This window comes from Ammospiza caudacuta, chromosome 33 (assembly GCF_027887145.1).
Source record: "Ammospiza caudacuta isolate bAmmCau1 chromosome 33, bAmmCau1.pri, whole genome shotgun sequence".
NCBI classification, from domain to species: domain Eukaryota; kingdom Metazoa; phylum Chordata; class Aves; order Passeriformes; family Passerellidae; genus Ammospiza; species Ammospiza caudacuta.
This window is the reverse complement of record NC_080625.1, coordinates 1,041,502-1,053,287: the sequence shown is the minus strand read 5'-3', so window position 1 is coordinate 1,053,287 and position 11,786 is coordinate 1,041,502. Positions and strand designations below refer to the sequence as shown.

General features: G+C 41.2%; 1 protein-coding gene across 1 annotated transcript; it reads right to left on the bottom strand.

The window, feature by feature from the left end:
- Positions 1-42: 42 nt before the first annotated feature.
- Positions 43-11,784, bottom strand: LOC131570274 (HLA class II histocompatibility antigen, DM beta chain). Its single transcript, XM_058822636.1, has 7 exons — positions 11,675-11,784; positions 10,344-10,631; positions 6,136-6,447; positions 5,090-5,197; positions 2,594-2,626; positions 1,064-1,096; positions 43-974 (listed from the first exon to the last, which is right to left on the bottom strand). The coding sequence occupies exons 1-6, from the start codon at positions 11,721-11,723 to the stop codon at positions 1,068-1,070; spliced, it is 819 nt and encodes a 272-aa protein (XP_058678619.1). The 5' UTR covers positions 11,724-11,784; the 3' UTR covers positions 43-974; positions 1,064-1,067.
- Between the last annotated feature and the right edge of the window lie 2 nt (positions 11,785-11,786).

Here is an 11,786-nt window from a genome sequence, read left to right as displayed (position 1 = left end):
CTAAATAAAATTCCAAAAGTCCCCAAAATTTTCGCTGCTTTTATTTTTCACAATTGGAAATTTTGGGATTTTTGCAGAGACTTTTTTGGGTTTTAATTGAAATTTTAGGGGGAATTGGGTGAATTTTAAGGGGAGTTTTTAATGGGATTTAAGGGGGATTTTAGGGAGGGATTTTGGGGGAATTTGGGGAATTTTTGGGGAGTTTTTGTGGGATTTGAGGAGGATTTTTGGGGATTTTTAATGGGATTTTGGGGGATTTTTGGGGAATTTTTAATGGGATTTTCGGGGATTTTTGAGGAATTTTTAATGGGATTTTGGGGGAATATTTTCTAGATTTTTAATGGGATTTTTGGATATTTTTGGGGGATTTTTTTGGGTTTTAAAATGGAATTTTGGGGGTTTTTAAAAGGGGATTTGAGGGGGATTTTTTTTTTTTTTTGGTATTTTTTAATGGGATTTAAGGGGGATTTTGGGGGCTTTTTTCGGGTTTTTAATTGGGATTTTTGGGGGATTTTAAGGGAATTTTTTTTTGTTTTTTAATGGGATTTTGGGGTGGATTTTTGGGCAGGATTTGGGTGATTTTGGGGGTGGTTTAGGGGGGAGTTTTGGGGATTTTTGTTGATTTTTAGGGATTTTCTTGGGGATTTTTTGCGTTTTAAAATGGAATTTTGGGGGTTCTTAAAAGGGGATTTGAGTTGGGGTTTTTTTGTATTTTTTAATGGGATTTAATGGGGATTTTGGGGGCTTTTTTCGGGTTTTTAATTGGGATTTTTTGGGGGGATTTTAAGGGAATTTTTTTGTTTTTTTAATGGGATTTTGGGGTGGATTTTTGGGCAGGATTTGGGTGATTTTGGGGGTGGTTTAGGGGGGAGTTTTGGGGATTTTTGGGGGATTTTTGGGGGATTTTTGGGGTGATTTTCTGCATTTTCCGGCCCCGTCGCCATCACCACCCTGGGAGGGTCCTCAGGTGCTGCCTGGGAAGGAAAAGTGACAAAAAATGGGGAAAAATGAGGGGAAAAGGGACAAAAAAAGGAGCCAAATTTGATTTTTGGGGATCCCTCACCTGCTCAGGTGTCACCGGGGAGGGGGGCGTAACCTGCAGGGGAAAAATGGGGCAAAAATGGAGAAAAATGGGCAAAAAAATGAGATAAAAATCGAGAAAAAAGGGAGAGAAAAGAGACAGAAAGTGATGGAAAGTGAAAAAATGAGAGGAAAAGGAGGAAAAATAAGCAGAAAGGGAGAAAAAATGGGGAAAAATGGAGAAAAAATGAGAAAAATGCAATAAAAAGGGATAAAAAGTGACCAAAACTGACAAAAAATGGACAAATGGGGGAAAAAAGTGAAAAATTTGAGAAAAAATGGAGGAAAATGGGCAAAAACAACAGAAAGGGGGAAAAAAGGGGCAAAAATGAGATAAAAAATAGAGAAAAGGGGAGAGAAAAGAGACAGAAAGTGAAAAAAGGGAGGAAAGGAGGAAAAAGAAGCAGAAAGGGAGAAAAAATGGGAAAAAAGGGTGAAAAAATGAGAAAAATGCAATAAAAAGGGATAAAAAAGGTTAAAAAATGGACAAAAAAGGTGGAAAAAGTGACAAAAAATGGACAGAAAAAGGGGAAAAAAGGGCAAAAATTTATTTTAAAAGGACAAAAAAAAAGGAGAAAAAGTGACCAAAAATGACAAAAAAGGGACAAACGGGGGGATAAAAAGTGAAAATTTTGAAAAAAAATGGAGGAAAATGGGAAAAAACAACAGAAAGGGGGAAAAAAGGGGCAAAAATGAGATAAAAAATAGAGAAAAGGGGAGAGAAAAGAGACAGAAAGTGAAAAAAGGGAGGAAAAGGAGGAAAAAGAAGCAGAAAGGGAGAAAAAATGGGAAAAAAGGGTGAAAAAATGAGAAAAATGCAATAAAAAGGGATAAAAAAGGTTAAAAAATGGACAAAAAAGGTAGAAAAAGTGACAAAAAATGGCATAAAAGTGACAAAAAAGGGACGAAAATGAAGAGGGACGGATGGAAAAAGGGGGAAAAAAGGACAAAAATACAAAAAAAAAGAGAAAAAAGGGAGAGAAAGAGGTGGGAAAAGTGATAAAAAAGGGACAAAAATTATTAAAAATACCAAAAAAATTAGAAAAAAGGAGAAAAAGAGGTGGGAAAAGTGATAAAAAAGGGACGAAAATGAAGAAGGATGGATGGAAAAAGGGAAAAAAGGACAAAAAATTCAAAAAAAAAGAGAAAAAAGGAGAAAAAGAGGCGGGAAAAGTGATAAAAAAGGGACAAAAATTATTAGAAAATGACAAAAAAATGAGAAAAAAGGAGGAAAAGAGGTGGGAAAAGTGACAAAAAGGGACAAAAATGAAGAAGGATGGATGGAAAAAGGGAAAAAAGGACAAAAAAATACAAAAAAAAGAGAAAAAAGGGAGAAAAAATGTGGGAAAAGTGATAAAAAAGGGACGAAAATGAAGAAGGATGGATGGAAAAAGGGAAAAAAGGACAAAAAATACAAAAAAAAAGAGAAAAAGGGGAGAAAAAATGTGGGAAAAGTGATAAAAAAGGACAGAAATGATTAAAAAATGACAAAAAAGTGACATTGGGGTCTCACCTGCGTGGGTGGCACCAGGGAGTGGGGTGTAACCTGCAGGGAGAAAATGGGCAAAAATGAGATTAAAATGGGAGAAAAGAGGAAAAAAAGGGAGAAAAATGAGAAAAATCGATGAAAAAGGGACGAAAGGTGAGAAAAGTGGACAAAAAGCAAGAAAAAAGCAAGAAAAAAACAATAAAAGCAACAGAAAAGCGACAGAAAAAGGACAAAAAGTGACAAAAAGGTGACAAAAAGTGACAAAAAAACAACGAAAAGCAAGAAAAAACAGCACAAAAGTGACAAAAAATGACATTAAAATGACAAAAAAGTGTCAAGAAAGGACAAAAAGCAACAAAAAGGCCTGAAAAAACGGCATAAAAATGACAAAAAGTGACAAAAATGGACAAAAAAGCATCAAAGTGACAAACGAGGGACAGAAAAGGAAAAAAAAAGACAAAATGGGACAAAAAAGTGGCAAAAAAGCAACAAAAACCAAGAAAAACGGCATAAAATGATAAAAAATGAGATAAAAGTGACAAAAAGTGACAAAAAGTGACATAAAAGGGACAGAAAGTGACACAAAAGGGACAAAAAGGGACAGAAAATGACAAAATATGACAAAAAGCAACAAAAAAGTGACAAAAAAGCAACAAAAATCCATATAAAAATGACAAAAAGTGACATAAAAGTGACATAAAAATGACAAAAAGTGACATAAAAGTGACAAAAAAGGACATAAAAGTGACAAAAATGGAAAACCAGAGACAGAAAGGACAAAACACGACAAAATTGGAAAAAAGTTGACAAAAAAGGCAACAAAAAGAAAGAAAAAACAGAATAAAAATGACAGAAATAACAAAAAAGTGACAAGTGACAAAAAGTGGCATAAAAGGGACAGAAAATGACATAAAAGGGACAGGAAATGACAAACAAGGGACAGAAAATGACAAAATACGACAAAAAGCAACAGAAAAGTGACAAAAATCCATATAAAAATGACAAAAAGTGACATAAAAGTGACAAAAAAGTGCCATAAAAGTGACAAAAAGTGACACAAAAGTGACAAAAAAATGACATAAAAGGGACAAAAAGGGACAGAAAATGACAAAATACGACAAAAAGCAACAAAAAAGTGACAAAAAATCAAGAAAAATCCAGATAAAAATGACAAAAAGTGACAAAAATGACATGAAAATGACATAAAAGTGACATAAAAATGACATTAAAATGACATTAAAAGTGACATAAAAATGACATAAAAATGACATAAAAATGACATAAAAGTGACAAAAAGTGACATAAAAGGGACAAAAAGTGACAAACAAGGGACAGAAAATGACAAAATATGACAAAAAGCAACAAAAAAGTGACAAAAAAGCATCAAAAATCCATATAAAAATGACAAAAGGTGACATAAAAGTGACATAAAAATGACATAAAAATGACATAAAATGACATTAAAGTGACATTAAAGTGACAAAAAGTGACATAAAAGTGACATAAAAATGACATTAAAAGTGACATAAAAATGACATAAAAGTGACATTAAAGTGACATAAAAATGACATAAAAATGACATAAAAAATGACATAAAAATGACATAAAAGTGACATTAAAGTGACATAAAAGTGACATAAAAATGACATAAAAATTACATAAAAGTGACATAAAAATGACATAAAAGTGACATAAAAATGACATAAAAATGACATAAAATGACATTAAAGTGACATTAAAGTGACAAAAAGTGACATAAAAATGACATAAAAGTGACATAAAAATGACATAAAAATGACATAAAATGACATAAAAATGACATAAAAGTAACATAAAATGACATTAAAGTGACATTAAAGTGACAAAAAGTGACATAAAAGTGACATAAAAGTGACATAAAAGTGACATAAAAATGACATAAAAGTGACATTAAAGTGACATAAAAGTGACATAAAAGTGACATAAAAATGACATAAAAGTGACATTAAAGTGACAAAAATGACATAAAAGTGACATAAAAATGACATAAAAGTGACATTAAAGTGACAAAAAGTGACATTAAAGCGACATTAAAGTGACATAAAAGTGACATAAAAGTGACATAAAAGTGACATTAAAGTGAGATAAAAGTGACATAAAAATGACATTAAAAGTGACATAAAAATGACATAAAAATGACATAAAAGTAACATAAAATGACATTAAAGTGACATTAAAGTGACAAAAAGTGACATAAAAGTGACATAAAAGTGACATAAAAGTGACATAAAAATGACATAAAAGTGACATTAAAGTGACATTAAAGTGACATAAAAATGACATAAAAATGACATTAAAAGTGACATAAAAATGACATTAAAAGTGACATAAAAATGACATAAAAGTGACATTAAAAGTGACATAAAAATGACATTAAAGTGACATAAAATGACATAAAAATGACATAAAAATGACATAAAAGTGACATAAAGTGACATTAAAGTGCCATTAAAGTGCCACCTCGGTGTCCCCCATTGTCACCTGTGCCGAGGTAGCGGCCGAGGCCGAAGGTGAGGAGGAGGAGCCCCAGGAGCAGCGCCAGCACCGCCAGCGCCACCATGAGGGACAACCTTGGCGACAGTCCTGGGGCTGCGGGGACAAAAATCGGAAATAAATTCAGAGAAAATTCAAAAAAATTTAGCCTCAATAATTTTAAAAAATTCCCTATAAAATTTAAAAAAAAAATCCACCCAAATTTCAAAGAAATCCACCCAAAATTTTTAAAAAATTGAAATAAAACCTCAAAAAATTCCCCCAAAATTCCCAAAAAAAATTCCTAAAAATCCCCCAAATTCCCAAAGTTAAAAAGAAACCGAAAAAAGCCCCGGGAGGAAATGAAAAAGATTCCCCCAAAATTGACAAAAAATTGCAAAAAACACAGACAAAATGGGGGGGAAAAAATCAAAATAACGCCTCAAAAATTTGGCCAAAAATTCCTAATAACCCAACACACAAAAAACTCTTAAATATCACCAGAGAAAAACTAAAAAATCCCCCCAAAATTGTAAAAAAATAGTCAAAAATGCACTCGAAATTTTCTAAAAAATCAAAATGAACCCTCAAAAAATTCCCCAAAAATCCCTAAAAGTCCCCCAAACCCCCAAATTCCAAAAATTAAAAAGAAACCTGAAAAAACCCAGAACAAAACAAAAAAATCCTCAAATACTTGTAAAAAATATACCCAAAATTAAAAAAAAATTAAAAATTCCAAAAAATCACAAAACTGCAAAAGTAAAAAAATCCTAAATATCCTCTATAGACAAAACCAAAAAATCCCCCCAAAATTGTAAAAAAAAAAGTCAATAATGCACTCGAAATTTTCTAAAAAATCAAAACGAACCCTCAAAAAATTCCCCAAAAATTTTTAAAAAATCACCAAAAAAATCACAAAAATTCCCCAATAATTTAAAAAAAATCACCAAAAAATCACAAAAATTCCCCCAAAAATTTTTAAAAAATCACAAAAAAATCACAAAAATTCCCAAAAATCCCCAAAATTGCCCCAAACCCGCCCAAAATGTCCTCACCCCAGGTGACGCTGAGGGGCTCCTTCAGGCTGGGGTGCAGCGCCACACACTCAAAAGTGTCCCCAGACGTCCCCGGTGGCACCTGGATCGTCACCTGCGCCCAGAAGGTTCCGTCCCCCACCGGCAGCGCCCGCGTTTGTCCCGAGGTGTCCCCGACGTTGTCACCGATGATGTCACCGATGATGTCACCGATGATGTCACCATTGCGGAGCCACTTCAGGGTGATGTCGGCAGGGGAGAAGCCCCAGGCGTGACACACCAGGGCCAGCGCGGGGCCCGAGCGCTCGGGGACGATCTGCAGCTGGGGTGGCGCTGGGGGGACAGTTGGGGACATTTGGGGACACGTGGGGACACGGTGGAGGTGGCTTTGTGTCAGCAAATGGCACCAAAATGGTGAAAAATGGGCTCAAAATGGTGAAAAATGGGGTTAAAATGGCCCCAAGATGGCCGCCAATGTCCTGAGGTGATCAAATATCCCTCACAAAATGGCTGCCAGTGTGGCCCCAAAATGGCCGCCTGTGTCACCAAAATTGCCCCAAAATGGCCCCAAAAGTGACCCCAAATGTGTCCCAAAATAGTCCCCAAAAATGTCACTAAGAGTGTCCTCAAATGGCCCCAAAATGGTGAAAAATGGGCTCAAAATGGTGAAAAATGGGGTTAAAATGGCCCCAAGATGGCCGCCAATGTGCTGAGGGGTCATCAAATGTCCTCCTCAAAATGGCCGCCAGTGTGCTCCAAAATGGCCACAAATGTCACCAAATGGGACCTAAAATGGTTCCAAAATGGCCGAAATGGCCCCAAATGGCCCTAAATGTGTCCCAAAATGGTGAAAAATGTGTCCCCAAAAGAGTCCCTAAGAGTGTCCCCAAATGGCCCCAAAATGGTGAAAAATGGGATCAAAATGGCCGCCAATGTCCTGAGGGGTCATCAAATATCCACCACAAAATGGCCGCCAGTGTGCCCCAAAATGGCCACCAGTGTCACCAAAATTGCCCCAAAATGGTCCCAAAAGTGACCCCAAATGTGTCCCAAAATAGTCCCCAAAAATGTCCCTAAAAGTGTCCCCAAATGGCCCCAAAATGAGAAAAATGGGCTCAAAATGGCTGCCAATGTCCTGAGGGGTCATCAAATATCCCCCACAAAATGGCCGCCTGTGTCACCTAAATTGCCCCAAAATGGCCTCAAAATGGCCGCCAGTGTCACCAAAATTGCCCTAAAATGGCTCCAAAAGTGACCCCAAATGTGTCCCAAAATAGTCCCCAAAAATGTCCCTAAAAGTGTCCCCAAATGCCCCCAAAATGGTGAAAAATGGGCTCAAAATGGTGAAAAATGGGGTTAAAATGGCCCCAAGATGGCCGCCAATGTCCTGAGGGGTCATCAAATATCCACCACAAAATGGCCGCCAGTGTGCCCCAAAATGGCCGCCTGTGTCACCAAAATTGCCCCAAAATGGTCCCAAAAGTGACCCCAAATGTGTCCCAAAATAGTCCCCAAAAATGTCACTAAGAGTGTCCTCAAATGGCCCCAAAATGGTGAAAAATGGGCTCAAAATGGTGAAAAATGGGGTTAAAATGGCCCCAAGATGGCCGCCAATGTGCTGAGGGGTCATCAAATGTCCTCCTCAAAATGGCCGCCAGTGTGCTCCAAAATGGCCACAAATGTCACCAAATGGGACCTAAAATGGTTCCAAAATGGCTGAAATGGCCCCAAATGGCCCTAAATGTGTCCCAAAATGGTGAAAAATGTGTCCCCAAAAGAGTCCCTAAGAGTGTCCCCAAATGGCCCCAAAATGGTGAAAAATGGGCTCAAAATGGCTGCCAATGTCCTGAGGGGTCATCAAATATCCACCACAAAATGGCCGACAGTGTGCCCCAAAATGGCCGCCAGTGTCACCAAAATTGCCCCAAAATGGCCCCAAAAGTGACCCCAAATGTGTCCCAAAATAGTCCCCAAAAATGTCCCTAAAAGTGTCCCCAAATGGCCCCAAAATGGTGAAAAATGGGCTCAAAATGGCCGCCAATGTCCTGAGGGGTCATCAAATATCCACCACAAAATGGCCGACAGTGGGCCCCCAAAATTGCCCCAAAATGGCCGCCTGTGTCACCAAAATTGCCCCAAAATGGCCCCAAAAGTGACCCCAAATGTGTCCCAAAATAGTCCCCAAAAATGTCCCTAAAAGTGTCCCCAAATTGCCCCAAAATGGTGAGAAATGGGCTCAAAATGGCCGCCAATGTCCTGAGGGGTCATCAAATATCCACTACAAAATGGCCGCCAGTGTCACCAAAATTGCCCCAAAATGGGCCCAAAACGGCCCCAAAATCACCCAAAAATGTCCCCAAATGTGTCCCAAAATGGGTCTCAAATGTTTCCCCAAAATGTCCCCACAGGTGTCCCCAAATGGCCCCAAAATGGCAAAAAATGGGCTCAAAATGGCGAAAAATGGTCTCATAATGACCCCAAGATGGCCACCAATGTCCTGAGGTGTCACCAAATGCCCTCCTTAAAATGGCCGCCAGTGTCACCAAAATGGCACCAAAATGGCCCAAAATAGTCCCAAATGCGTCCCCAAATGTCCTCAGAGTCCCCAGCATCTCCAATGTCCCCAATGTTCTCAAGGTTCTCAAATGTCTCCAACATCTCCAATGTCCCCAATGTCCCCAACACCCCCAATGTCCTCGATGTCCCCAATGTTCTCAATGTCCTCAGTGTCCTCAGTGTCTCCAATGTCCCCAATGTTCTCAAGGTTCCCAGATGTCACCAACACCTCCAATGTCCCCAAATGTCCCCAATGTCTCCAATATCCTCAATGTCCCCAATGCTCCAAGTGTCCCCAATGTGTCCAATATCTCCAGTGTCCCCAATGTCCCCGATGTTCTCAAGGTTCCCAGATGTCCCCAATGTCCCCAATGTCCCCAATGTCCCCAATGTTCTCAATGTCCTCAATGTTCTCCAATGTCCTCAATGTGTCCAAGGTGTCCAATATCTCCAATGTCCCCAATGTCCTCAATGTCCCCAAGGTCCCCAACACCCCCAATGTCCCCAATGTCCCAAATCTTCTCAGTGTCCCCAATGTCCCCAATGTTCTCAAAGTTCTCAGATGTCTCCAACATCTCCAATGTCCCCAATGTCCCCAATGTTCTCAATGTCCCCAATGTTCTTAATGTCCTCAATGTGTCCAAGGTCCCCAACACCCCCAATGTCCCCAATGTCCCAAATGTTCTCGGTGTCCCCAATGTCCCCAATGTTCTCAAAGTTCCCAGATGTCTCCAACATCTCCAATGTCCCCGATGTCCCCGATGTCCCCTCGCCTGTCAGCGGCGGCCACACCCTCCTGGGCAGCTCCAGGCAGAGCTGCCGGCGCTGGCGCAGCCGCTGTCCCCACCGGCTGTCCCCACGCAGCGCCTGCGCCAGCGCGTCCCCGAGTGTCCCCAAGGGTCCCCAATGTCCCAGTACCCCTCAATGTCCTCAATGTCCCCAATGTCACAGTGCCCTCAATGTCCCCAATGTGTCCAAGGTGTCCAATAGCTCCAATGTTCTCAATGTTCTCCAATGTCCCCAATGTTCTCAATGTCCCCAATGTTCTCAATGTCCCCAATGTTCTCCAATGTCCCCAAATGTTCTCAATGTCCCCAATGTCCCCAATGTTCTCAATGTCCTCAACGTCCCCAATGTCCCCAACATCCTCAATGTCCCAAATGTTCTCAATGTTCTCCAATGTCCCCAATGTCCCCAATGTCTCCAATGCCTCCAATGTTCTCAAGGTTCCCAGATGTCCCCAATGTCCTCAATGTCCCCAATGGCCTCAATGTCCCCAAGGTCCTCAACACCCCCAATGTCCCCAACGTCCCAAATCATCTCAGTGTCCCTAATGTCCCCAATGTCCCCAACACCCCCAATGTCCCCAATGTCCCAAAATGGCCCAAATGTTCTCAGTGTCCCCAATGTCCCCAATGTCCCAAAATGGCCCAAATGTTCTCGGTGTCCCCAATGTCCCCAATGTTCTCAAAGTTCCCAGATGTCTCCAACATCTCCAATGTCCCCAATGTCCCCAACATCCCCAATGTCCCCAATGTCCCAAAATGGCCCTAATGTTCTCAGTGTCCCCAATGTTCTCAACGCCCCCAATGTCCCCGATGTCCCCAATGTCCCCAACATCCCCAACAGGCCCAATGTCCCCAACACCCCCAATGTCCCCAATGTCCCCTCACCTGTCAGCGGCGGCCACACCCTCCTGGGCAGCTCCAGGCAGAGCCGGCGGCGCTGGCGCAGACGCTGTCCCCACCGGCTGTCCCCGCGCAGCGCCTGCGCCAGCGCGTCCCCGAGTGTCCCCAAGGGTCCCCCCTCCTGGCAGGCGCCGGCGCGGGGTCCCCGCAGGTCCCCGCACACCAGTGGCATCTGGGACAGGGCCACCAGCACCTCCTGGGAGCCGTTGGTGGCCAGCAAGGAGCCGTCGTTGTCCAGCGAGCACCACGAGGCCACCTGCAGCACGAACGGGGCTGAGAGGGACAAAAAAAATTGAGATTTTTGGGTCATTTTATTGTGATTTTTTGGGGGTTTCCATAGGATTTTTTTTCTCGGATTTTTTGGGGGATTTTCTGGGATTTTTAGGAGATTTTTTTTTGGGATTTTATTTTGAATTTTTGGGGGATTTTTAAAGGATTTTTTTGTTTTGTTTGGTTTTGGTTTTTGGGTGGTTTTTCTGGGATTTTCGGGGATTTATGGGGATTTTGTTTTGATTATTTTTGGGGAGGTTTTTTTAGTATATTTGGTGGGATTTTGCGGGGATTGTTTGGATTTTTTGTGGATTTTTGGGGGGATTCTGCGATGTTTTTGGTGGATTTTTAGGGTTTTTTGGGGGATTTAATTTGGATTTTTGGGGTATTTTTTAGGAATTTTTAACGGGATTTTTGGGGGAATTTTTCTGAGTTTTTTTGAGATTTTTTTTTTTGTGTGATTTTTTGGTTTTTTTTTTTTTTTTTTTTGGTGGGATTTTTTGGTTCGTCCCCCCCCCCCCCAAATCTCCCCAAATATCCAGTTTTTCACCCCAAAATCCACGCCCCTCCCCAAAACTTTATAGGGCAGACCCCCCCTGACCCCTCCTCATTCCCAACTTCCCCTTTTCCAAATTTCCCCCAAATTTTCCGAAATTTTCCCATTTTTTCCCACCAAAACTTATAGGGTGGAGTCCTCCCCCTAAAACTTTCCCAAATTCCCAATTTTTCACCCTAAAATCCGCGCCCTTCCCCCCAAATCTTCTAGGGCAGATCCCTCCCTGACGCCCCCTCATTCCCAACTTCCCCTTTTCCCAAATTTCCCCCAAATTTTTTCCCCGCCAAATCCACTTCCCACAAGGCAAAGCCCCACCCCAAAACTTCCCCAAATTCCCAATTTTTCACCCCAAAATCCGCGCCCCTCCCCCAAAACTTTAAAGGGCGGATCCCCCCTCGACCCCCCCTCATTCCCAACTTCCCCTTTTCCCAAATTTCACCAATTTTTTCCCCTTCTTTCCGCTTTTTTCTCCCAAATCCCCTCTCCTCACCGGCCCCGGGAGCTCCGAGTGCCGCCAGCAGCAGCGGCAGCCGCAGCATCGCGAACTGGGACCAACTGGGACGAACTGGGAGGGACTGGGACGAACTGGGACGAACTGGGAC